The sequence below is a fragment of the Mastigoproctus giganteus genome, chromosome 13 (genome assembly GCF_048544385.1).
Source record: "Mastigoproctus giganteus isolate SK-2022 chromosome 13, ASM4854438v1, whole genome shotgun sequence".
NCBI lineage: Eukaryota > Metazoa > Arthropoda > Arachnida > Uropygi > Thelyphonidae > Mastigoproctus > Mastigoproctus giganteus.
Window position 1 is genome coordinate 10,308,692 of NC_143587.1, and position 27,094 is coordinate 10,335,785.

Consider the following 27,094-nt stretch of genomic DNA (forward strand, 5'->3'; position numbering starts at 1 on the left):
GAAGTCAAAGGGCTCCAAGTGATTAGTGAAGTTGGGAGAACGGTAGAGACAACAGACGGATTTGACACAATGAGGTAGAGAGATTTTAAGCCAGAGAAGATCAAAGAGAGGAGATTCCAAATTACCAAGTCGCTGACAGGGAATATCGGAATGGACATATGTGCAAGTACCAGCTTTCGGGCAAAAGGAATCATACAGTGAATAATTTGGGCAACTGAGATAAGCAGTAGTTGAATCAACTGATAACTGAGATTCTGTTAGAAAAAGTACATGGGATTTGGCAGACTGCAAGTGGAAATGGACATCGTTGATATTAGAAATAAGACCACATATATTTCTGAAATGAACTAGGAAATGTTTGGGAGGTTTAGATTTTGAGACATCCCAAACAAATAAAAGCAGAGACAACAGATTGTTTAAAAGAGTTGAATTTTATCTCACTTGTTTCCTTGAGGAAGACTTCGTGCAGACAATATTATCTGCAAATGACAAGTTGTCATGATTTTTGAAGAAAAAAAATAAAGACAGCAATTAGAGTGGGGAGGGGGAGAGAGGGAGAGACCTTCAGGAACACCTATTGCTGTTTTAGAGAATAACATCTTTCCATTTTCAATCCATTGCAGGACGAAGGCCTCTCCACCAAGTTTACATTTCTGTTTTGTGCAATGGCCATCCATTTACTACCCACAAACTCATGAATTTCATCTGTCCATCTCTGCCTTTGTCTTCCAGGTTTTTTTTCTAACTCCTCTTGGGTACCATACTATTATTTTCTTAGCCCATCTGTCATCATGACTTCGAGCTGTGTCCTGCCCAAGACCATTTTAGTCCTTTAGTTTTGATAAGAGTGTCACAGAATTATATTGATTCCCAATATAATTCGTTCCATTCTTCGCAGTGTAGTTCTCAGCTTCTCTTCCATTCTTTTGGTGAGTGCTCAAGTTTCACTTCCATAAGTCATGGTGGGGAGTATACATTGATTCATTATTTTACGTTTCAGACAAACTGGGATATTGCTCTTCAGTATGTGACTATATTTCCTGAATGCTATCCATCCAAAATTTATTCTTCTCTTGACTTCCAGCCATTTATCATTATTACAGCTAATAACTTGTCCCAGATAAGTATATGACTCCACCTTTTCAATTACTGCTCCTTCAATCATTATTTCCCTTTCTGTAGCATACTTGTTCATCATTACTTTTATTTTAGCCATATTCATCTTTATTCCAAAATCCTTACTAACTGTGCATAACTGATTAAGATTTTCCTCTAATTCTTTGGGATCGTGGCTTATAACCACAATGTCATCAGCAAATCGTAAATGGTTTAGGTAATCTCCATTCACATTGACTCCTTTCTGCGACCAGACTAATCTTCTGAAATCTTCCTCAAGGGCAGCAGTAAACAGCTTCGGAGATATTTTGTCTCCTTGTCGAACTCCTTTCTCGATTTTAAATTTGCTACTGTCTTTGTCTAGTCTAATAAAGGAGGTAGCACTCTCATATATTTTCTTCAAAATCATAATATAAGGGGTATCTATGCCTTGTCTTTCCAGTGCCCCAAACATTGCCTTATGCTGTATGGAGTCAAATGCCTTTTCATAATCCACAAATGCCAGGCATAATGGTGTTTTATATTCATTTGCTTTCTCCATTAGCTGTGATATTACGTGAAGGTGATCCATAGTTGCGAATCCCATCCTAAAGCCAGCTTGCTCTTTCGGTTGATTCTCATCAAGTATTCTTTCTAATCTGTTAGTAATGACCCTTGTGAACAACTTGTAGATGTGGGATAACAAGCTAGTTGGTCTATAATTTCCAATTTCTGATTTATCTCCTTTCTTATGCAGTAAAACTATGATTCCATTATTCCATTGCTTAGGCGTCACACCTTTTCTAATGCATTTTGTGAAGAGCCTTGCCAGTTTTTTGTGTTATGTCTCTTCCTTCCAATTTTAACAACTCTACAATAACTTCATCTTCCCCGGGGGCTTTCCGATTCTTCATTTTCTTCAATGCATGTTCTACCTCATCAGGAAGAATATCGGGTATGTTGTATGTGTTGCTACTTTCCAATCCATCTTCCCCACTACTGACATCATTCCCTCGCTCCTTGTATATTTCTCTATAGTAGTCTTCTGCTATTTGAATTATGCCTTCTCTGCTGTTTGTAAGTACACCATCGCTATTCTTCAGTTTCAGTATCATTTGTCTTTCTGTATTACTGCTCATGGCTGCTGATTTAAATTGTTTGTTTTCCCTTAATGCTTGTTCTACTTTTCTTGTGTTAAATCTTCTTATGACCTCTCTGAGTCTTTTTCTAATGGCTTTGCATAACTCAGTATACTCAATTTTCTCACTGTCAGTATTTTTCTTGTTCTTCATTTGTTGTCTTCGGTTCATCATGACAAGTGTTTCTTGTCATGATGAACCATGACAAGAAACTTCTTGGGCTTTATCACTTTCAGAAAGTTGTAATATTCCTCGTCGATGTCTTGGTCCTGAGCAGTCTGCAGAAGCTCAAACTTGTTCTTAAGTTCCAGTACATACTGCTTTTTCTCCTCCTCTGTTATCTCAAAGACCTTTGTATTATTTACTCGAGTCAGTTTTTTCCTTTCCTTTCCTACATCTATATCAAGTGTAGATCTTACCATTCTGTGATCACTTCCAACATTTACCTTATTCAGGACGGTAACATCATTCACAATATATCTTCTGTTAGTGAGGATGAAGTCGATTTCATTAGTTGTTAATCCATTTGGACTCTTCCATGTCCACTTTCTGTTCACCCTTTTCTTGAAAAAAGTGTTCATTACTGATAGTCCTTGAGATTCTGCAAATTCCACAAGTCTTTGACCTCTTTTATTCCTTTTTCCAACCTTAGCATTGAAGTCCCCCATAATAATAGTGTAGTGGGTTTTCTGCTCATCTAGAAGACTCTCAATTTCAGTGTACATTTCTTCAACCTCTTCATCATCATGGCTCGATGTTGGTGCATAAATCATTATAATCTTTAGCTTGTACCTCTTAGAAATCTTGAGTATTAGTGAACATAAAAGTTAGATATAAATATAAGAAACCATTTGAAATACTAGCCTGCAACTACAAATCCATAGCAACCAATTTAATATCCTATAACACAGACATTAATGACTGCATCTGCAAACATAGCAATATGCAACAATATATTGATCCTAACCATGGACACATCATCACAGGAAATTTAAGTATCGTTGCAGACCCAATACTCAGATATATACTAGCCCAAGGATTTAAATTCAGACCATGTAACAAAATAAATCTAACTACTTTCAAGAAACAGCTATAACAAAACCTATTAAACTACTGCTTTAGACTACCATATAAACATAACACACCAATAGAGGCATACCATATGTGGATTAGCAATACATTAACTCTATTAAAACATAAATTTACATCACTAAGTTCAAATAGATATAGCCAGTACAAATTCAGATATTATAACCTAGCTAAACTAAAACAAAAACTGCTAGAGATACATAAAGACTTCATCATTACACCAGTAGATAAAGCATCAAATAACTTACATCAAATAAAGCATCAAATAACTTTCATATCTTGCCTGTTCGCCTCATCCTACCATACATCGCTACATTCCTTATCCATTTAGTCGAGTTCACTTCAGGTGTATACCGTAGATTCAATAGGTTTAAACAAAAATCTTCTTCTCACTTTCTACATACTATACAGGGCGTCTCAAAAATATTGGTACAAACGTTTAGGGGAGGTAGGTAACATCTAAAGGAATGTGAATCGCATAGGAACCCATAACCGGAAACGTCACCATAAGTCGGTAGATGGCGCGGTAGTCGCCGCACAAAGAGCATGCATCAATATACGGACTGTGAGCCGGCAGACATACACCTAGTGTATGGATTAGCAGAGGGCAATGGACGAGCCACTCAATGAATTTATGGAGAACACTTCCCAAACAGATACGTACCGGACCACCGTTTGTTTTCGCATGTGCATTAAAATTTGTGCGATTATGGGTCATTTAGAGGTAACAGGAGTAGTGCAGGCAGACCGCGTTCGACGTGAACTCCCACCATAGAAGAAAGTGTGTTGAATGCCGTCTAGAATAATCCTACTACCAGCACACATGCCGTTGCCTCTGCCTTAGGAGTATCTTGTTGCGGTGTACAGTGTGTCTGGCACGACAATTCCTTACACCCCTTTCATCTCCAAAGGGTTCAGTTACTGCTCCCCCAAGATCATTCTGCACGTGTGGCTTTTGCACAGTGGTTTTTCCAAGAAAGTGTTCAAGACTTGAATTTTCCAGCCTATGTTTTGTTCACGGATGAGGCTTATTTCACTCGGGAAGGCTTATTCAATCAACACAATGCTCGTGTGTGGGCTCGCGACAACCCACACGATGTGAGCCCCCATGTGGCACAACATCGCTTCGCAATAAATGTGTGGGCAGGTATGGTCGGTGACTGCTTAGTCGGCCCATACCTGTTACCATCCAGCATGAACTCCGCTAAATATCGGATCTTTCTTGAACAAGTTCTACCAGGGTTACTTGATGATGTTCCAGCAAATGTGAGACGCAACATTTGGTTTCAATATGACGGGGCGCCTGCCCATTATGGAAGGTGTGTTCGTGACCATTTGAACAGGCGTTTTGGGCGTCAATGGATTTGCCGTGGTGGGCCCGTTGCCTGGCCCCCACCTGATTTATCGAGCCTTGATTTCTTTCTGTGGGGGCCTCAAATCTATTGTATATGAATCGCCTGTGGAGACGGAAATGGATCTTGTGGTGAGACTCTGCGCTGCTGCTACTGTCAAAGAAACTCCAGGTGTGTTCGACTGTGTCCGCCAATCCATGCTGCATCGGTGTCACGCATCTCATGGTGGAACCTTCATGCATCTGTTGTAACATCATGAAATGCATCCATCTTGTACTCCATTGTTAATATTATGTCAAATAAATGTTTGCCGCTAATTACTGTCTTGTGTCATTTCTGCTTCTTGTGCCTCTGCTACTACTTTCCCGTGACGTTTCCGGTTATGGGTTCCTATGCGATTCACATTCCTTTAGATGTTACCTACCTACTCTAAATGTTTGTACCAATATTTTTGAGACACCCTGTATATTCTTATATATATATATACAAAGGGTACTAGGAAAGTTTTGCAATACAGCTTTGTTTATTTAATTTTTTCAAAGTAATTTCCTCTACATTCAATACACCTCTCCATCCTCCGAAACCAATCTTTAAACCAGTTCTGCCAAGTTTCACTAGGGAGTAAAGCACACTCGTTGTCCCAAGCCCGTAGAAGGTCCTCATCACTGGAAAACCGCCTCCCTTTTAGCTTCATTTTTCTCATGCGGGAACAGTGCAAAGTCGCAGGGAGCAAGGTCTGGACTGTAGGGAGGGTGCTCGAGAAGTTTCAGTCCTGTCGTGGTCAAATATTCAGTGCAAGCTTTGGCGCGGTGAGCTGCAGCATTATCGTGATGGAGGTACCAGGTGTCCATTCTTGACTTTGGCCGCAGGTTCTTCATCGATTCAATGACTTTAGGCAGGCATTGTTCAGTATACCACTTAGCTGTGACTGTCTTCTGCGTGTCCAAAACGACATGTTCCACAATTCCACTCGATTTGAAAAATACAGCTATCATTTTCTTCTTTACAGATCGGGATTTTCTGACAATTACGGGTGTGTCGTCATCATCAAAGACCCAAACTTTGTTTTGAGCCTTGGTCGGCAGATCGTAATAGTACAGCCAAGTCTCGTCACCTGTCACGATGTTGTTCACATACCGAGATTGTCCCTTATCAAACTTTTTTAACATCTCCCGGCACCAAGTCACACGTCGTGTCATCTGCTCTTCAGTCAGTTGATGCGGCACCCAGAGAGAACAAAGTTTCTTCACGTGCAAATGATCTTGCAGAATCGAACGAATTGCTGGTGCATTTAGGCCCAAAGTATCCTCTATCTGTTGGTAGGTCACTCGCCTGTTTTCGTCAAGCATTTTCCTCACAGCAGTAACGTTTTCCTCCGTAACTGACGTTCGTGGCCTTCCCGGCCTCTCAGAATCCTCCAGAGTGAAATTTCCCCTTTGGAATTCTCTATACCACCTGAATATCGTTGTACGATGTGGACAATCATCATCTAGTGCAAGAGTCATTTCTTCTAAGCACTGGTCTATGGTTAAACCACGCACGAAATTATACCGCAAAACTGTCCTTATCTCATTTCGTGACCACGATGCCATCGCAAGCACTTTACACTCTCACTACTAATGAATAACTGAGCCCATCGACTTGGCACGGTGGCTACTATGCACGTATGAACATGTCTCAACATGCAGCAACAAGCAGCTTCCTGTGATTCATTGTTGCGTCATATTGCAAAACTTTCCTAGTACCCTTTGTGTATATATATATATATATATATATATATATATGTACACATTATGGCTGTAGGGTATGTTTTGCTAATGCAGTGTGCCTGATCCATAATCAACATTATCTTCCTTTTCACACTGTTACACTCCACACCCTCCATGATTACTTAGCTTCTTAATACTATTATTCTTTTATTTTATATATATATATATATATATATATATATATATGTTGTTGTTATTGTTTGTTAGATTTATTGGTGCATCAGCAACTTAGGCTACAATGCACTAATTACTGTCTGATATTTCCTTTGTTTTTCTTATATATATATATATATAAAAACCATGAACCTTGCATTCAATTTATGTTTTATACAGGGTGTCCCAAAATTACTGCATATTATGTTGAAATCCAGTAATTTTGAGACAAATGACTTAATAGCATGATTACAAGTTTATTTTTATAAAATATCTACGTTTCAAAAAGAAAAAAAATTACTACACACAAAGGTCAAGAATTTAATTATTGTTTTCCACATGTGCCCTATCAGTGTTCCTGCAAATTTCAAAAATCACTCAGCTGCTTTGCAGAACACATTTGTAAGCATTTCAGTAGCAATTTCCTATACTCCCTCCCAAATGCATTGTCTAAGAGCAGATCAATCTTGAATCATCTTGCAATAAACCTTTGATTTTATGAAACCTCAAGCAAAAAAATCTAAGGGAGTTAAATCCAGAGAATGTGCCACCCAAGGTATAGGTCCTCCACGGCCGATCCACCGATTCGGAAAGGGCCTCATGAGGTATTCCTGGACAGTTTGAGCATAATGACATGGTGCCCCATCCTGTTGAAACACTAAACACCATCATCAAGAAGCTGGGGTTCAAGAACCTGCTGAAGCATATCAAAATACACAGTTCCTGTGACTGTTGCTTCTGCAAAAAAGTAAGGTCCATAAATTTTTGACTTTGTCATCGCAAGCCATGCATTTAATTTAGGGGAGTCTTTCTGACATTCTGTGAACTCAGGTGGTTTTTGGGAAGCCCAGATACGACAATTGTGGCGAATGATTTTACCGAAAGTGTGAAAGGTTGTCTCATCACTGAACAAGATTTTATTCTTCCTCTAGCTCAGAAAAATCACCTGAGAGGGCATAAATTCAAATTGAGGAAAGACAGATGTAGGATAGACGTGCGGAAATTTGCCTTTAGCCAGCGGGTGGTTGGTTGGTGGAACAGACTTCCATCCCTTTGGTGGAGGTTGATAGCCTAAATAAGTTTAAGGCTCAGCTGGACAGGTATTTTGAACGAACTGAGGGGTGAAGTGGAAGTTTTTTTTTTTTTTTTTTTTTTTGGCTGATGCTGCATAAGCTTGCTTTCTTGCATCAAATGCCTCTACTAATGCTAAAAAAAAAAAAAAAAAAAAAAAAAAATGCTAATGCTAAGATGTGGTCCATTAAGCTGATATTTTGGGTTTTATCAACAAGTTCTGCACACATTGTCGCTCGATGTGGAAAATCTTCTTCATGCAGGCCATGCACGAAGGAATTTTCTTCATCAGTGTTGAATGCAAAATTCTGTGAATTGATGTCTTGGGTATGTTGTCTTCGAGATCCCTCCCTAAATTAAATTTGGGTCCTCTTCGAACATTTCTCGAATCGATTCAATGCCTTCACATGTTGCCCTTGGGCATCTACATCTCGTTACACATACCCATTTTTTTTAGCTTATTCACCAGTGCATGAATCGCATTGTCTGTAGGCCCAGGACTATGAAATCATTGAAAATCTTTCCCTAATTTCACAAAACTTCATTCCTTTGATGTGGGATGTAATGACAAAAATTCACTCTTGAACATTCATCATGAATTATGGGGCTAAAAAGAAAATATTAAAAAAATTAATAAAAATTATAATAACATTTCTAACACATTATAAATGCTTATGTTTTATGAAAAAAAGAAAGAATAAATATACTTGTTGTAATGAAAGGTATTTGAAAATCACACTGTTTCATCAAAATATGCAGTGACTTTTGGGACACCCTGTATATTAATGAAGAAAACTAAGAAAATAAATTGTTTAAATTCTGTTTGAATAGCAGAGGAAAAATTTAATAACTCATAATATCACTAATGGAATACATTCAAAATATTTCAATTACAATTTAACCAGAGATTTTTTTATAGTTCTCAAACTAATAAAGATATTTACCCTTCCTTCTGGATTTTTGTCAGGGTGGTATTTCTGTGCAAGACGAAAATAGGCCTTTCTAATTACACCTTCTTCATAACTATAAAATATAATATGGGTCTTTCTTTTCACTACACACAAAAAAATACCAATGAACAAACAAAGCCAATTTGATTCTAAATCAAATCAATAAGATTTAAAATTTAATTTAAATTAATACTTCCAAAATTAATAGCCTACTTATTTTTTAAATAATTTCTAATAAAAATAAACTGGGTGAAGAAAACATTTAAGCAATTTTTTCATTAATTTTGCAAACACAATATTCAGTATAAATTTTTAAAAATATATGTATTACTGAAACCTGCCATTCTTCTCTTTTTAGGCCTAACACTTCATATGCATCATCAATTGATAATGATGGTGGCTTTTTCTCCACTTCCTGTTTCCATGCTTCCAAAACATCCTTTAACAATTTCACCTACACAACAATAGAGAAAATTAAAAACCACATTACAAACACCTAACATTAATTTTTGATAGAAAGATTTGTTACAGTTCAATATATTATGGTTAACAAGACAGTAATTGGAAATATTATTTGACGCAAAAGATTTAAACACTGAAACATGAAAAGATTGCATAAAGTGAAATCAAACTTTTCATCAGGCTTTACTGCACTGTGTAACTATATTAACAGAAATAATAATGAACCACGTGTGCAATATTTAATTTTTTTTGGTTTTAGTATTAGCAATGGCAAATGGTGAAAGGAAGAATGCATATATCAGCATCAAGCAAAAAAAAACAAAAAAAAAAACCCCACCAGATCTGTACATCACATCCCCCCCCCTCTAACATTCTACCGAATCCTAATTCTTCCTTAAATATAATCAAACCACTCGCTTCTACAATATCAGATGAAAGTTTGTTCAAAGCATCATTTACTCTCTGGCTAAAAGTGGATGTCTGCACAAAAATTCTACAACCATCCTTTGCAACTTAAATTCATGTGCCCTATAGATGTGCCCTCCAAATAAAAAAAAAAAAAAAAAAAAAAAAAAAAGTAAGAAGGCCATCACCATTCCTTCAATTCGCTAAATTTATTTGAAACATTAAAGAAGTCAATCAGGTCTCCTTGCAGGTGACGTTTCCAAGTACTGCAATTTGTAGAAATGAAATTTTTCATGGAAGAGTACCCTTTTGTGTCAATGACTAACCTGGTTAATCTTCTCAGCACCAGTTCCACTATATCTGCATCCTTCTTAAAATGAAGGGCTTACAGACGTGCACATTATGCAATATTTACCACTCCACCCTGAATGCCCCAACTTTTGTTCTTTGCACCTTGACTATCCCCTCATATAGGTCGTCCACCCAAGTAGCCCTACTCGAGCTGAGGCTTGTTTCTCTCTCAGTTGACCTAGATGCTGTACATGCTACTCGACCACTATAGTCTCCTCCCTCCCTCCAACTGGTGGCAGTAACCTTTCTGAATTTGCTTCTAGGGCAGTGGTTTTCAACCGGGGTGCCACAACAACATTCCAGGGGTGCAACGTAATTTGGGTTAAAGTTACTTAAATTTATTATTATTTTTTTAAAATTTATATGTTTATTTCATTATAAAAAGGTGTACAATATCTTTTTAATTTTGTGATGATCTATAATTGATCTTTACTTAGTACCTCTATATAAAGAATTAAATTATTGTAATAAATATGAATATATTTCGAGGGTACAGCTCTAAAACGGTGTTCGCAGGCCGGCCGCTAGTTAGTACACCGGACCGAACCTATTGGTAACTCTCTAGGAGGCTTCCGGATCAGCTAGTGTATAATCTTGCTACCCCTACTCTGCCAGATAGTGACTGGAGGGAGTCCGAGTAGTGTGTATGCGGGGAGCATTGTCGAGGCCACCTTATGTCAAGGATCTGGGTATATTCTTACCATGTGTACGCCATATCCAAAAATTTCATTACTTCATACAGCATGTCCCACCCAATTTTTCTTACTATTGAATACACCATGAATTGTCAAACTAATAGAGCAAGCTTATCTGCAAAAAGATCTAAACCTCCCAAGCACTTCCAAATTCATTTCACAAATATCATCATCATCATCATCAGCAATTTTCAATCCACTGCAGGATGAAGGCCTCTCCAGCAACTTTCCAGTTCCTTCTGTTTTGAGCACTGGCCATCCATTTAATACCCAAAAATTCATGAATTTCATCTATCCATCTCTGCCTTTGTCTCCCAGGTTTTCTTCTAGCTTCTCTTGGGTACCATTCTGTTATTTTCTTAGTCCACCTGTCATCATGTCTTCGAGCTATGTGTCCTGTCCAAGACCATTTTAGTTCTTTAGTTTTGTTAAGAATGTCCTTTACTTGAGTTTGCTGCGTAATCCATGTGTTTCTCTTCTTATCTAACAGTCTGATTCCCAATATAATTCGTTCCATTCTTCGCTGTGTAGTTCTTAGCTTCTCTTCCATTCTTTTGGTGAGTGCCCAAGTTTCACTTCCATAAGTCATGGTGGGGAGTATACATTGATTCATTATTTTACGTTTCAGACAAACTGGGATATTAATCTTCAGTATGTGACTATATTTCCTGAATGCTATCCATCCAAAATTTATTCTTCTCTTGACTTCCAGCCATTTATCATTATTACAGCTAATAACTTGTCCCAGATAAGTATATGACTCCACCTTTTCAATTACTGCTCCTTCAATCATTATTTCCCTTTCTGTGGCATACTTGTTCATCATTAGTTTTGTTTTAGCCATATTCATCTTTATTCCAAAATCCTTACTAACTGTGCATAACTGATTAAGATTTTCCTCTAATTCTTTGGGATCATGGCTTATGACCACAATGTCATCTGCAAATCGTAAATGGCTTAGGTACTCTTTGTTCACATTGACTCCTTTCTGCGACCAGTCTAATATTCTGAAAGCTTCCTCAAGGGCAGCAGTAAACAGCTTCGGAGATATTGTGTCTCCTTGTCGAACTCCTTTCTCGATTTTAAATTTCCTACTGTCTTTGTCTAGTCTAATAAAGGAGATAGCACTCTCATATATTTTCTTCAAAATCATAATATATGGGGTATCTATGCCTTGTCTTTCCAGTGCCCGAAACATTGCCTTATGCTGTATGGAGTCAAATGCCTTTTCATAATCCACAAATGTCAGGCATAATGGTGTTTTATATTCATTTGCTTTCTCCATTTGCTTTGTTTTATATTCATTCATTTTCTTTCGGTTGATTCTCATCAAGTATTCTTTCTAATCTATTAGTAATGACCCTTGTGAACAACTTGTAAATGTGGGATAACAAGCTAATTGGTCTATAATTTCCAATTTCTGATTTATCTCCTTTCTTATGCAGCAAAACTATGATTCCATTATTCCACTGCTTAGGCACATCACACCTTTTCTAATGCACTTTGTGAAGAGCCTTGCCAGTTTTTGTGTTATGTCTCTTCCTCCCAATTTTAACAACTCTACAGTACTTCATCTTCCCCGGGGGCTTTCTGATTCTTCATTTTCTTCAATGCATGTTCTACCTCATCAGGAAGAATATCGGGTATGTCGTATGTGTTGCTACTTTGCAATCCATCTTCCCCACTGCTGGCATCATTCCCTCGCTCCTTGTATAATTCTCTATAGTAGTCTTCTGCTATTTGAATTATGCCTTCTCTGCTGTTTATAAGTACACCATCGCTATTCTTCAGTTTCAGTATCATTTGTCTTTCTGTATTACTGCTCATGGCTGCTGATTTAAATCCTTTGTTTTCCCTTAATGCTTGTTCTACGTTTCTTGTATTAAATCTTCTTATGTCCTCTCTGAGTCTCTTTCTAATGGCTTTGCATAACTCAGTATACTCAATTTTCTCCCTGTCAGTGATTTTCTTGCTCTTCATTTGTCGTCTTCAGTTCATCATGACAAGTGTTTCTTGTATTCCACGTATATTCACAAATATATCGAGGCAGTGTAAGGTGGGTCGGAAAACTGCTAGATTGGGGGGATACAAGGACTAATAGATTAACAGTAGCCACTGGAAGAGGTGAAAGTGATTCTTGCACTGCTTCTATTGGAATGAGCCACAGCCTGGAAAATAAGATGCAGGATATTTCAGAGACTGGTGGGAATCATTGGGATACAAGTAAACACATGGGTTGTGTTAGGGTAGCTAAGAAAAAGAACAGGTGCATGTATACTTGCATGTACACCAATGCTAGGAGTTTAGTAAATAAATTTGATGAATTTGAGGTATTGCTCAAAACATCAAAGGCAGATATTGTGGAGATTTCAGAGACGTGGTGTCACACAGATATAAGGAATGCAGAACTGGAATTTGGGGAGTACAATGTCTACAGAAAGGATAGACAGGATAGGAAGGGAGGAGGGGTTATGCTATTAGTTAAGAAATACATAAAATCCAAGGAAGTGAAGCCAGTCGACATTGCTGGACAGTGCAGTGTCGAGTCAGTTTGGTGTGACATAAGCATTGGGAGATCAAAATTGAGAGACGGAGTGTGCTATAGGCTTAATGACTCTGATGAGTATAATATGAAACTGTACAGGGAAATACAGTGGGCCAGTAAATCAGAAAGTCTTATAATGGGGGATTTTAATTTCCCAGATATTGACTGGAATTTGGGGAGCTGGTCACTCACACACTAGCAAGGCTTTTGTGGATTTATTGGATGATTGTTTTCTACATCAGCATGTTCGGGAGGCAACTAGAGGGAGTAATACTCGATCTGATTATCAGCAGTGATTAGTAGTGCATTAAGAATTTACAGATAAAGGAACCACTAAGTGACAGTGATCACAATGTACTGATGTGAGAATTACTTAAAGATGTAAATACCATCAAGGCTAAAGGGAAGGGCTTTTGGTTTCGTAAAGGTGACTACAGGTGTCTCACACAGTTTTTAAATTCTGTACAGCGGGATAAACTGATGATGCTACCAATGCTACTAACAAGAAAATTAATTTTCTAAATCTCACTATATATAAAATCGGTACAATGTTAGGCACCAAAATATACAAGAAGAACACGCATACAGTGAAGTTCTTACTTTACTACTCACACCATCCTCTACATCAAAAAAGCAGTTCTTTATAATCAGATATATAATGCTGTTAAGCATAGTCACACACAAGCAGAACTATCCACAGAATTGCAATACCTCACTAAATAATTTATCGATAGGAAATATCCATTACACCTAATAAATGAAATCACTACTAAAGTCCATAATAGTATTAACAGCCCTGACAACATTAATAACCAATTTTTGTTGTTATTTGGTTTTTAGGAGCATTAGCAACTAAGGCCATATTGCTCCGGGGATATGTGGTGGTCATTCCCTGACCTTTTTGCATCCTCCATATTTGGTGGCTCATGGGCTCGAACCCCAGTCTAATCAAGAAGCATGTGCTACGCACTGTTGCTCCTGCCCACCTGGCTACAGAGGCGCCAATAATAATAACCATTTGAATAAGATACACAGACCCCATATCGCCCTTCCATACCATCAACAATATGCTAGACGGCTTTGACAGATTTTTAAGAATACAGATATCAAGTTAATATTTACATCTATATAATAAAGTAAGTTTTAAATTTAATTCATACAGGAAAACATATGAGTATACGACACAGGATTACAATAACATTATATATTTGATTAGATGTCAATCAGATTGTCAAGCATGTTACATTGGTAGTACAACAGCTAATGGGATTCAAAAATTTCTAACACACATGCCTACTACCAACTTTAATAGCTTCAAATCTAATTTATCGGGTACAGAATTAACACAACATGTTCAATCTTGTAATCATAACCCATGCATCGATTCAACTATTATGGTAGTTAAACTGAATTCTAGTTATAAAATTCTTCAAAATGAGGCTCTCTTCATTGAGTGGTTTAAGCCCTGCATATTGTTCAACTTCCAATCAACTTCTCCCCTATTTGGAATTTAGCATGTATAAAGTTTCCACATGCACTGAAATGCATTTCAGAAACTTAACCAGTATATAACATACTTCACGTGTTTTTCTCTTTCCACTAAAGCTTGACCAGGATGGTTTCGAAAGTTGATCGTGCACAGCTATTAACTTTCATCTTGTTTTAATTTTTAATACACGAATTTAATAAGATAACTATGGAATGGAATGTGCACTTTCCTTTCTTAGGGAAATTTTAGCACATTTTAAAGCTCATAATTTTTAAAATTCAAAATTACATTAAATTACGAATAGCTACTAATCGGAATTTAAAAGTTTTATAACTACTATGTACCTTTTATAAGTTTCATCAAACCAAGTGGATTACTATGCGGTGAGTGCTGAAAATTAAACTGCGCTATACTTATGATCCAATTAACTTATTTAAATCAAATTGCTTCCAAAGCTAAGTACTATTCTGTTTTGCATTAGCCACATATGGGCTGGTTCAGTGAGTGGATAGTTAGTTCTCAAATGGAATGATCTAGCTTAGAAGTAACCTACCCTCCTTCCCCTCTGAAGAAAAAAAAAAATAAAATAAATTTCATTAACAAGATATACCAATTTCTTGTTCAAACTTTTTTCATGCTCATGTCAGATCACTCCTATCTGCAATATCAGATGTCACTGGATATGGATAGAACACGTACAGTGTCTAAGCTCTGGCTACCTAAGTTGGTTGCAGCCTTTCGTGAGCAAGGCACAGCTCCATTGGCAGAGTGAGCTTGACCAGCGATCTGGACAAAGTGTGCAACACTAGGCATAAAACAAGCTATGCAGATATAAAACTGTTTATATCTGCATAGCAGTGACTGTGTGATATCAAATGGTGTATGCAGAACATGATGCCCATTCCAATGCTTAGCCTGCAATCTTCCAATAGATGTCCCTATAACATCTCCTCTAATAATAGAGATAGGGAATGTACTCCTTCAATAGTGTTAAGGGGCTCACATCTGGTGAGTATGGGCTTGGGAAACCCAGGGTCCTGAGCTGGATATCATTATTCTTCTCTTTCTTGGTAATTCCTTTCTGCTTCTGATTCTCTCTCTCTCTCTCTCTCTCTCTCTCTCTCTCTCTCTCTCTCTCTCTCTCTCTCTCTCAGGGTAATTTGGGAATTTTTTTTTTTGGCTGGTGCAGCATAAGCCTCAGGCTTCTTTGCACAATACAGCTAATAATAATAATAAATGCTGTTTCTACCCTACAAGGTATCATTCCTATCCAAGTCCTTCCTTTTGTATAACATCTTATGCAATTTTTGTTTATATATTTCTTTATTTTATTATTATTTTTAATTTTATAAAAATATATATATATATATATATATATATATATATTTTAATATACTGTCCCCACTGCCTTCTCATTTTCTTTACTGGGCATCTCACTGGAACCCAAAGGTTGTGGCAAGAGGTCCAAAAATTATGATTAAGTGTAAAAATGGCCTACTTCGAAATGATAAAGATGGGAACCAGCCAGCAGGTTTTTGGGTTATTGATGTGGGTTGTTGCTAAGAGGCCATTCAATATAACTCAACACTAAACACACAACATACATGACTGGCTTTGCAGAGATGCTTCACACACAGAGACACAAGGAAGATTTGGAATCCTTAGAAACTGCTGTAACAAAGCTCCATATACATACATACATACTCAGGTACATGTCCCTTTTACTATTCAATCCCAATTTATATTAGAAATACTTGTTTTTTTTGGTTTTTTGTTATGTTTATATAAACTAGTAAATTCTATAAAACAGCAATGAAAGATTTATTATGCCTCCACTTTTGCACCGTACAGTTTTTAAATTTACAAAACCAGGCAATGTTAATATTGAATATCATTAGCTCAATCTTCTATACTAAAACCTTTTGCATCAGTATCATTCAAAATGACATAGGGTATAGAAATTACAAAAATAAAGCATCATAATTTAAAACTGAAAACGATTTTTATATACTTACTGGATCTTTAATTGGCCAGTCAGGAAAATGATGTGTATCACAGAGATGCCTCAAATAGTAGATGTTACAGAATAATTCAGAGTCCAATTGAGGATACTGGATGACAGGAATTGGACAGTACTGATAGAGGGCTCTTGTATTAGATCTCAAACGAGGACTGAAATCTGCAATATGGGCTGCTATTTTCTCTATCATCATCCTCCTGTAATCAAAAAGGTTTTCACATATACATGCACAGAAATACTCTCCATGCCCCATTACTATTCACAAATTTAATTATTTAAATTTGTGGATTTAAATAATTATTGTGGGGTATTTCAAACTATTCCAATAAACTAAAATATTAGGTTATTATAATACTTTATAGGAGGGAGAGAGAGAGAGAGAGAGAGAGAGAGAGAGAGAGAGAGAGAGAGAGAGAGAGAGAGAGAGAGAGAGAGAGAGAGAAGCATTTCAAAATCTTAACAACAATCAGATAGACCAATTTTTAGGGTGTCCCAACACGGTACCAATACTGATAGATATCATTGATGATTCTTTCAGTCAGATGGAACGATGCTTCATCACTGAATATTACATCCCCCACCCCTTTTTTTATGAAAAAAAATTTTTTAAAGCATGTAGCAGAAACACAATGTGCACCACAGAGAGTGCAGAGACTGTTAGAGAGGAGTCATTAATTAACCTGATTGCCCTCTTCTGAATGGAATCTAGAAGCATAAGAGAAGTTTTGGTGGCACCACACTAGAAGTAGAAACAATATTCCATGGTAGAGGGTTTTTGCAATTTGTACAGAGTGAACAGCTGTTTGGAAGAAAAGTAATGCACAGCGCGATAGAGAAAACGCAGCTTTTTAGATGCAGAGGAAGCAATATTTGTAAGGTGTTGATGCCAAGAGGCTTAGAGGGCTTAGAGGGGAACAGGTATCGTGTGTGTTATCAGACACTCAGCCTAAAACACTGATGGATCCAATATCTCTCTATTACAGAAGATTTAGGAGAAGTCCGGTTGGCCTGCCTCCCTAAAATCCACTCATGCACACCTTCTCGATGGTAAGCCCTGTTATGTCACTTAGGTGGCAACGAACGTGTAGAGTGGTTCTCTTCAAGACGCCTGGTCAGCGTGAAGAGGAAAAGACCAAACCCTCCAGCAATGAGAGCACAACAATACAAATGTCCCTCAGTCCCCAGCAGCTTTCACTCTCCCTCTTACGGCAGCGAGAGGATCAGAGTGGAAGCAGAGGGTGCTAAGAATCTCTGGGTACGACCAGGCTGCCATGCACGGAAATTGAACTTGGCCTGTTATAACGTACGATCACTCATCAGTGAAGACAGGATATTAGAGCTGGAAAAGGAATTAGAAAATGTGAATTGGAATATCATCGGTTTGGCTGAAACAAGAAGAAGAAATGAATCACTTATAAGTTTATCAAGTGGAAATCTGCTGTACACCAATGGAAACAGTGAAAGGAGTGAAGGTGGAGTTGGGTTTCTGGTCCATAAAGATTTTAAAAACAACATTTTGGAATTCAAAAGTACATCACCAAGGGTGTCAAGACTAATACTCAAGATTTCTAAGAGGTACAAGCTAAAGATTATAATGATTTATGCACCAATATCGAGCCATGATGATGAAGAGGTTGAAGAAATGTACACTGAAATTGAGAGTCTTCTAGATGAGCAGAAAACCCACTACACTATTATTATGGGGGACTTCAATGCTAAGGTTGGAAAAAGGCAAAACAGCGCAGACAGAGGAACTATAGGAAATTTTGGAATTGGTGAAAGAAATAAAAGAGGTGAAAGACTTGTGGAATTTGCAGAATCTCATGGAATGTCAGTAATGAACACTTTTTTTAAGAAAAGGGTGAACAGAAAGTGGACATGGAAGAGTCCAAATGGATTAACAACTAATGAAATCGACTTCATCCTCACTAACAGAAGATATATTGTGAATGATGTTACCGTCCTGAATAAGGTAAATGTTGGAAGTGATCACAGAATGGTAAGATCTACACTTGATATAGATGTAGGAAAGGAAAGGAAAAAACTGACTCGAGGATATAATACAAAGGTCTTTGAGATAACAGAGGAGGAGAAAAAGCAGTATGTACTGGAATTTAAGAACAAGTTTGAGCTTCTGCAGACTGCTCAGGACCAAGATATCGACGAGGAATATTACAACTTTCTGAAAGTGATAAAGCCCAAGAAACCTATAGGGAAACAGAAATCCAAAGAAGAAAAAATTAGTCAAGAAACACTTGTCATGATGAACCAAAGACGACAAATGAAGAGCAAGAAAAACACTGACAGGGAGAAAATTGAGTATACTGAGTTATGCAAAGCCATTAGAAAGAGACTCAGAGAGGACATAAGAAGATTTAACACAAGAAAAGTAGAACAAGCATTAAGGGAAAACAAAGGATTTAAATCAGCAGCCATGAGCAGTAATACAGAAAGACAAATGATACTGAAACTGAAGAATAGCGATGGTGTACTTATAAACAGCAGAGAAGGCATAATTCAAATAGCAGAAGACTACTATAGAGAATTATACAAGGAGCGAGGGAATGATACCAGCAGTGGGGAAGATGGATTGCAAAGTAGCAACACATACAACATACCCGATATTCTTCCTGATGAGGTAGAACATGCATTGAAGAAAATGAAGAATCGGAAAGCCCCGGAGGAAGATTAAGTTACTGTAGAGTTGTTAAAATTGGGAGGAAGAGACATAACACAAAAACTGGCAAGGCTCTTCACAAAGTGCATTAGAAAAGGTGTGATGCCTAAGCAGTGGAATAATGCAATCATTGTTTTGCTGCATAAGAAAGGAGATAAATCAGAAATTGGAAATTATAGACCAATTAGCTTGTTATCCCATATCTACAAGTTGTTCACAAGGGTCATTACTAACAGATTAGAAAGAATACTTGATGAGAATCAACCGAAAGAGCAAGCTGGCTTTAGGACAGGATTCTCAACTATGGATCACCTTCACGTAATATCACAGCTAATGGAGAAAGCAAATGAATATAAAACACCATTATGCCTGGCATTCGTGGATTATGAAAAGGCATTTGACTCCATACAGCATAAGGCAATGTTTGGGGCACTGGAAAGACAAGGCATAGATATTCCATATATTATGATTTTGAAGAAAATATATGAGAGTGCTACATCCTTTATTAGACTAGACAAAGACAGTAGGAAATTTAAAATCGAGAAAGGAGTTCGACAAGGAGACACAATATCTCCGAAGCTGTTTACTGCTGCCCTTGAGGAAGCTTTCGGAAGATTAGAATGGTCGCAGAAAGGAGTCAATGTGAACGGAGAGTACCTAAACCATTTACGATTTGCAGATGACATTGTGGTCATAAGCCACGATCCCAAAGAATTAGAGGAAAATCTTAATCAATTATGCACAGTTAGTAAGGATTTTGGACTAAAGATGAATATGGCTAAAACAAAAGTAATGATGAACAAGTATGCCACGGAAAGGGAAATAATGATTGAAGGAGCAGTAATTGAAAAGGTGGAGTCATATACTTATCTGGGACAAGTTATTAGCTGTAATAATGATAAATGGCTGCAAGTCAAGAGAAGAATAAATTTTGGATGGATAGCATTCAGGAAATATAGTCACATACTGAAGAGCAATATCCCAGTTTGTCTGAAACGTAAAATAATGAATCAATGTATACTCCCCACCATGACTTATGGAAGTGAAACTTGGGCACTCACCAAAAGAATGGAAGAGAAGCTAAGAACTACACAGCGAAGAATGGAACGAATTACATTGGGAATCAGACTGTTAGATAAGAAGAGAAACACATGGATTAGGCAGCAAACTCAAGTAAAGGACATTCTTATCAAAACTAAAGAACTAAAATGGTCTTGGGCAGGACACATAGCTAGAAGACATGATGACAGATGGACTAAGAAAATAACAGAATGGTACCCAAGAGGAGCTGGAAGAAAACATGGAAGACAAAGGCGGAGATGGATAGATGAAATTCATGAGTTTTTGAGTAGTAAATGGATGGCCAGTGCTCAAAACAGAAGGAACTGGAAAGTTGCTGGAGAGGCCTTCATCCTGCAGTGGATTGAAAATGGCTGATGATGATGATGCCAAGAGAGATTAGAAGTCAGGTAATCTCCAATAGAGATACATGATCTTGCCTAGAAATCAGAGGGTCATCTAAGATAAGCATAGGAGCAGAATTTTTTTGCAAGATACAAGACAGGAATGAGTTTTAGAAGGAGTGAAATCAACTAAGTTATCTTTGCTCCACTGGAGAATTACCCAGAGATCAGCATTTAAGGAATTCGCAGTGGTTATACGAAAAGTTAAAGCTGTTTGTGCAGGGCAAGATTTCTCAAACTGAAACATGGAATGCAATGTGCTATCATCAGCAAAACTATGGATAGGATTTCTAGTCAATAGTAGAAAGTCATTAATACACTAGAGGAAAAGAGTGGGAGAAAGAACAAAACCTTGGGGAACACCAGCAGTAGAGCAGAAGTTAGAAGATGGAGAGCCATCTACCAGCATCCACAGTGAGCAGTCTAGGAGAAAACTGGAAACCCAATTATAAAAAACAGATGGCCAACTATAAGATGGAAAGTTTTTCTTAAAGGGGAACAGGCATTCTGTGTGTTATCAGACACTGTCTAAAACACTAATGGATTAAATATCTTTCAATTTCAGAAGATTTAGAAGTCTTTTTGGCTTGCCTCTCTAAAATCCACTCATGCACACCTCGATGGTAGGCACCATTACGTCACTTAGGTGGCAATGAATGTGTAGAATTGTTCTCTCCAAGATGCCTAGTCAGCGTAAAGAGGAAAAGACCAAACCCTCCAGCACATGACAGCACGACGAAACAAATTGCCCTCAGTCCCCAGAGGCTTTCACTCCCCATTTTACAGCAGCAAGAGAATCAGAGTGGAAGCAGAGGGTTCTAAGAATCTCTGGGTATGACCAGGCTGCCATGCACGGAAACTGAACTTGGCCTGTTTCAACGTAAGATCGCTCATTGGTGAAGATAGCATATTAGAGCTCAAAAACAAATTAGAAAATGTGAATTTTCTAATTTGTTTTTGTGAATTTTCTAATAAAGTGAAAGGAGCAAAGGTATAGAGTTGGCTTTCTTGTACAGAAAGTTAAAAAAAAACATCTTGGGATTCAAAAGTACATCATCAAAGGTGACAAGACTACTACTCAGGGTTTCTAAGAGGTACAAGCTAAAGGTTATTATGATTTATGCACCAACATCGAGCCATGATGATGAAAAGACTGAAAAAATGTACAATGAAATTGAGTCTTTTATATGAGCAAAAAACCCACTACACTAACATTATGGGAGACTTCAATGCTAAGGTTGGAAAGCTACAACAGTGCAAAAAGGGAAACTAGGAAATTTTGGTATTGGCAAAAGAAATGAAAGAGGTGAAAGACTTGCTTGTGGAATTTGAAGAATCTTAGGGAATGTCAGTAATGCACACTTTTTTTCAAAAAAATGGTGAACAGAAAGGGACATGGAAGAGTCCAAATGGATTAACAACTAATGAAATTGACTTCATCCTCACTGACAGAAGATATATCGTGAATGATGTTACCATCGTTCACAAGGTAAATGTTGGAAGTAATCACAGAATGGGTGCACTTGATAAAGATGTAAGAAAAGAAAGGAAAAAACTGACTCAAATAAATAAATCGAAGGTCTTGGAGATAACAGAAGACGAGAAAAAGCAGTATGTACTGGAACTTTTTTTAAGTTTTAAGCTTCTGCAGACTGTTCAGGACCAAGATATCGACGAGGAATACTACAACTTTCAGAAAATGATAAAGCCCAAAAAACCCATTTCTTTTTATAGGTAAAAAGAAATCCAAATAAAAAATTAGTCAAGAAGCAGTTGTCATGATAAACCGAAGACGACAAATGAAGAGCAAGATAAATACTGACAAGGAGAAAATTCAGTATATTGAGTTATGCGAAGCCATTAGAAGAGACTCAGAGAGGACATAAGAAGATTTAACACAAGAAAAGTAGAACAGGCATTAAGGAAAAACAAAGGACTTAAATCAGCAAGCATGAGCAGTGATACAGAAAGACAAATGATACTGAAACTGAAGGATAGCAATGGTGAACTTTTAAATAGCAGAGAAGGCATCATTCAAATAGTAGAAGACTACTATAGAGAATTATACAAGTAGCAAGGGAATGATGCCAGCAGTGGAAAAGAGGGATCACACATAAGTAACACATACGACATACCTAATGAGGTAAAAAATGCATGGAAAGAAATGAACAATCAGTAAGACCCGGGGGAAGATGAAGTTACTGTAGAGTTGTTAAGGGAAGAAGAGACATGACACAGAAACTGGTAAGACTCTTCACAAAATGCATTAGAAAAGGCGTGGCGCCCAAGGAGTGGAATAATGCAATCATAGTTTTGCTACATAAGAAAGGAGATAAATCAGAATTTGGAAATTATAGTACAATTAACTTGTTATTCCACAGCAAGTTGTTTCACAAGGGTCATTACTAACAGATTAGAAAGAATATTGATGAGAATCAGCTGAAAGAGCAAGCTGGCTTTAGGATTCTCAACTATGGACCACCTTCACATAATATCACAGCTAATGGAGAAAGAAAATGAATATAAAACATCGATATGCCTGGCATTTGTGCATTATGAAAAGGCATTTGACTCCATACAGCATAAGGCAATGTTTCAGGCACTGGAAAGACAAGGCATAGATACCCCATATATTAGAATTGGTATCTGAATTTAGATAGCGAGATTTCAAAAGTTAATTAATACTTAGTGTCTGTAGATTTACTGTTCATAACTCGCCGCCATTGTAATGCAATACAACATTATATTCCGTACTAGATAGCTTTAGCTTACTATAGTATAGAGCAGTGGTTCCCAACCTGTGCTCCGCAGAGCCCTAAGGGTTCCGCGAAAACTTCCCAGGGGTTCCACATCCGTTCTAGAAAAATAAAATAGCTAAAAATTGAATGAAATTAAAGAATTAGAAACATAAATTAGAAAACTAGAAATCACATTCTGAATAAAAATTTGCCAAGTTGAATTTTGCGCATTCTCTAGCAGACGATGTTCAGTCATTTTGCAGTCATTAGCTTAAAAATTATTGTAGTACAAGATGGACAGATGACGAGGCAGAGCGGAGCACCGGCATGTTGTGTACATTCTGTTGCGTGTCGCATTTTAATGACCCTTCCTGGAACTGAATATCTGTATGTAGGAGTTCCTCCATAGAAATTGATTCTAAAAAGGGCTCCGCAGGTCAAAAAGGTTGGGAATTGCTGGTATAGAGTATTATCGATTAATCAGTAAAATTTATTAATCTTGTTAAACTTCATTATCAATTAAATTGTACTTTTTTTAACTAAATATATATAACGACTTAGATTTTACAAACGTAACTTTACTAATTAATACATGAAACTCAGAGATAATACTCGATACTAAAAAAAAAAATATATATATATATATATATAGTGTTACAAATTCATTGGGATATAAGTTTAGAGTTATAATTTGTTACTGAATTTGAATTTTATTGAAATTGAATCGAAATCATGACTCAGACCAGAGTAGCAAAGCAAAAGGCTCAACTAATGGGAGTGCAGGGGAGAACTGATGGGGGCAGTTGCCCTTTGAATCACAGCCTTTTAAAATACACTGCTTTCTTGATGTTTGTCGAGCAATCAGGTACGAGAAATGATATTGCCAAAGGGAATGTCTGTGTGTATGTGTGCAATGTAAGAAGTGTGAGGAAATCAGGTGACAACTCATTGTTATGGGCCTATATGAGAGCTTGAAGGACAGGGTGGATGCCCTCGAAGGATCTAAATTGAGGGGGCCCATCAAGCTCTCAGCTTCCCCACATCAACACCAGAGCTTGCACTTGAACATCACGCAACACAGCAGCAACCTCCAAGGCAGAATGTGCTGGTCCCACAAGAACTAGCAGTTGTCGGTGAATCTATTGTCAGGGAAATGGGGAACATATTATGTAAAAAGGATAGGTGGAACAGGACCAGGGTATGTCTGCCAGGGGGCAAAGATTGATGACTTTGTAGAGCAGATATCATCATTTGAGGGCACAAAAGGTGATATTGCTGTACAGGTTGGCACTATTGATATTAAGAATAGGAGACCGGCAGAATTACTTAACAAGTACAGGTCACCATTGAAAAAAAGCCAAGAATTAGAGTTGAATTTAAAAGTGTCTGCAATCCTGTACAGAGATGATAGGAGGGAGTATATGATGAGAGCTTTGTCGATCAATTCGGCCCTGGAGAGACTGTACAAGGCTCAAGGGGTAGAATTTTTCTCATCCTGGTCTGTGCTTCTTAACAGGAGAGACTGCTTCTACAGGGATGGGATACACTTAAATAGAAAGGGCGCAAGGATATTTGCTGATGCTATCGAGGCAGTGTTAGGTGGGTCAGAAAACTGCAAGCTTAGGGGAATACACAGACTAATAGATTAACAATAGCCACTGTCAGAAGTGAAAGTGATTCTTGCACTGCTTCTATTGGAATGAGCAGCAGACTGGAAAACAATATGCAGGGGATTTCAGAGACTGCTGGGAATCATTGCGGTACAAGTAAACACATGGGTTGTGTTAGGTGCATGTATACTTGCATGTGCACCAGTGCTAGGAGTTTGATAAATAAATTTGATGAATTTGAGGCGTTGGTCAAAACATCAAAGGCAGATATTGTTGGAATATCAGAGACATGGTTTTACACAGATATAATGAATGCAGAACTGGAATTTGGGGAGTACAATGTGTACAGAAAGGATAGACAGGATAGGAAGAGAGAAGGGGTTAGGCTATTAGTTAAGAAACACAAAATACAAGGAAGTGCAGCCAGTTGACATCGTCGGACAGTGCCGTGTTGAGTCAGTTTGGTGTGACATAAGCATTGGGAGATCAAAATTGAGAGACGGAGTGTGCTATAGGCTTAATGACTCTGATGAGTATAATATGAAACTGTACAGGGAAATACAGTGGGCCAGTAAATCAGAGAGTCTTATAATGGGGGATTTTAATTTCCCAGATATTGCCTGGAATTTGTGAGTTGGTCACTCTCACTGTAGCAAGGCTTTTGTGGATTTATTGGATGATTGTTTTCTACATCAGCATGTTTGGGAAGTAGCTAGAGGGAGTAATACTCTTGATCTGATTATCAGTAGTAATTCTTCATGCATTGAGAATCTGCAGATAAATGAACCACTAGGTGGCAGTGATCACAGTGTGCCAAAGTGGGATTTACTCAAAGAGGCAACTACCATCAAGAGTAAAGGGAAGGGTTTTGCTTTTGTAAAGGTGACTACAGTGGTCTGAGAAAGTATTTAAATTCTATACGGTGGGACCAACTGATGATATTACCAACAGCAAATTCAAAATGGGAAGCATTCAAAGAATTAATCTTGGAAACTACTAGGGTTTACATACCAACTAAGAAATATCATTCAATGTTTAGGCTAAACGGATGTCAGATGAACTAATGAGACATGTAGCAGAGAAGAAAAATGCATGGGATACATATAAATTAATGGGTGACATGAGCTGGTCTGTAACCAAGTCACAAAGGAGGGTAGGCAGGCAAAGGCAAATTATGAGAAATCTTTGGCAAAGGATGCAAAGAAAAACAGCAAAGAGTTCTTTATGTATGTAAACTCTATAAGGAAAGGAATGAATCAGATTGGTCCAATGGATGTCGATGGTTCAATTGTTGATGATCCTGCTCAAGTGGCTAACAAACTAAATGAGTATTTTGCCTCTACATTCACACATGAGGAGTTATTCAGGGAGGGGAATGCCAGAGGTGAACTAAACTCTGCCAGTGAGCTAGATGATTTTGTAATAACTGAGAGGAAAGTGGAGGAGAAATTGTTGAAGATAAACATAGGAAAGGCACCTGGGGTGGATAGTACTATCCAGTTATATTAAAATAGGCAGAAAAGGAAGTAAGCAAACCCTTAGTCATAATCGTTAGAACTTCCTTGGACCCAGGGGAGCTACCCATGGACTGGAGATGTGCAAATGTGACACCAATTCACAAAGGAGGATCAAAGGGCGACACAAGTAATTATAGACCTGTTAGTTTAACTTCTGTTCCTGGAAAATTAATGGAGGCACTGGTTAAAGAAGCACTGCAGGATCATCTAGACAAGACTTCAGTTATAGCTTGGATACAGCATGAGTTTGTTAAGGGGAAGTCTTGTCGGACCAATTTGATTGGATACTCTGATGTGGTCACAAAGGAACTGGATGCAGGGAATAACTTTGATATCATATATTTGGATCTTAGAAAGGCTTTTGATACTGTTGCACATGGAAGACTGCTGCACAAATTGGAGCAGTGTGGCATTGGAGGCAAATTGCTGCTATGGATAAAGATATGGTTAAGTGGGAGAAGATAGAGTGTGGTAATCAACAAATCTTCGTGGACTAATGTTATT

At 37.7% G+C, this 27,094-nt stretch overlaps 1 protein-coding gene across 1 annotated transcript in view; it reads right to left on the bottom strand.

Moving 5' to 3' along the window:
* Rme-8 (receptor mediated endocytosis 8) overlaps positions 1-27,094 on the bottom strand; it is a 699,549-nt gene that overhangs the window by 302,405 nt on the left and 370,050 nt on the right. The window contains exons 31-33 of the mRNA XM_090387774.1: positions 16,581-16,782; positions 8,960-9,072; positions 8,613-8,691 (exon numbers count right to left, since the gene is read on the bottom strand). Coding sequence (XP_090243900.1) covers positions 8,613-8,691; positions 8,960-9,072; positions 16,581-16,782 — 394 coding nt within the window. The remainder of the gene's footprint in view (positions 1-8,612; positions 8,692-8,959; positions 9,073-16,580; positions 16,783-27,094) is intronic.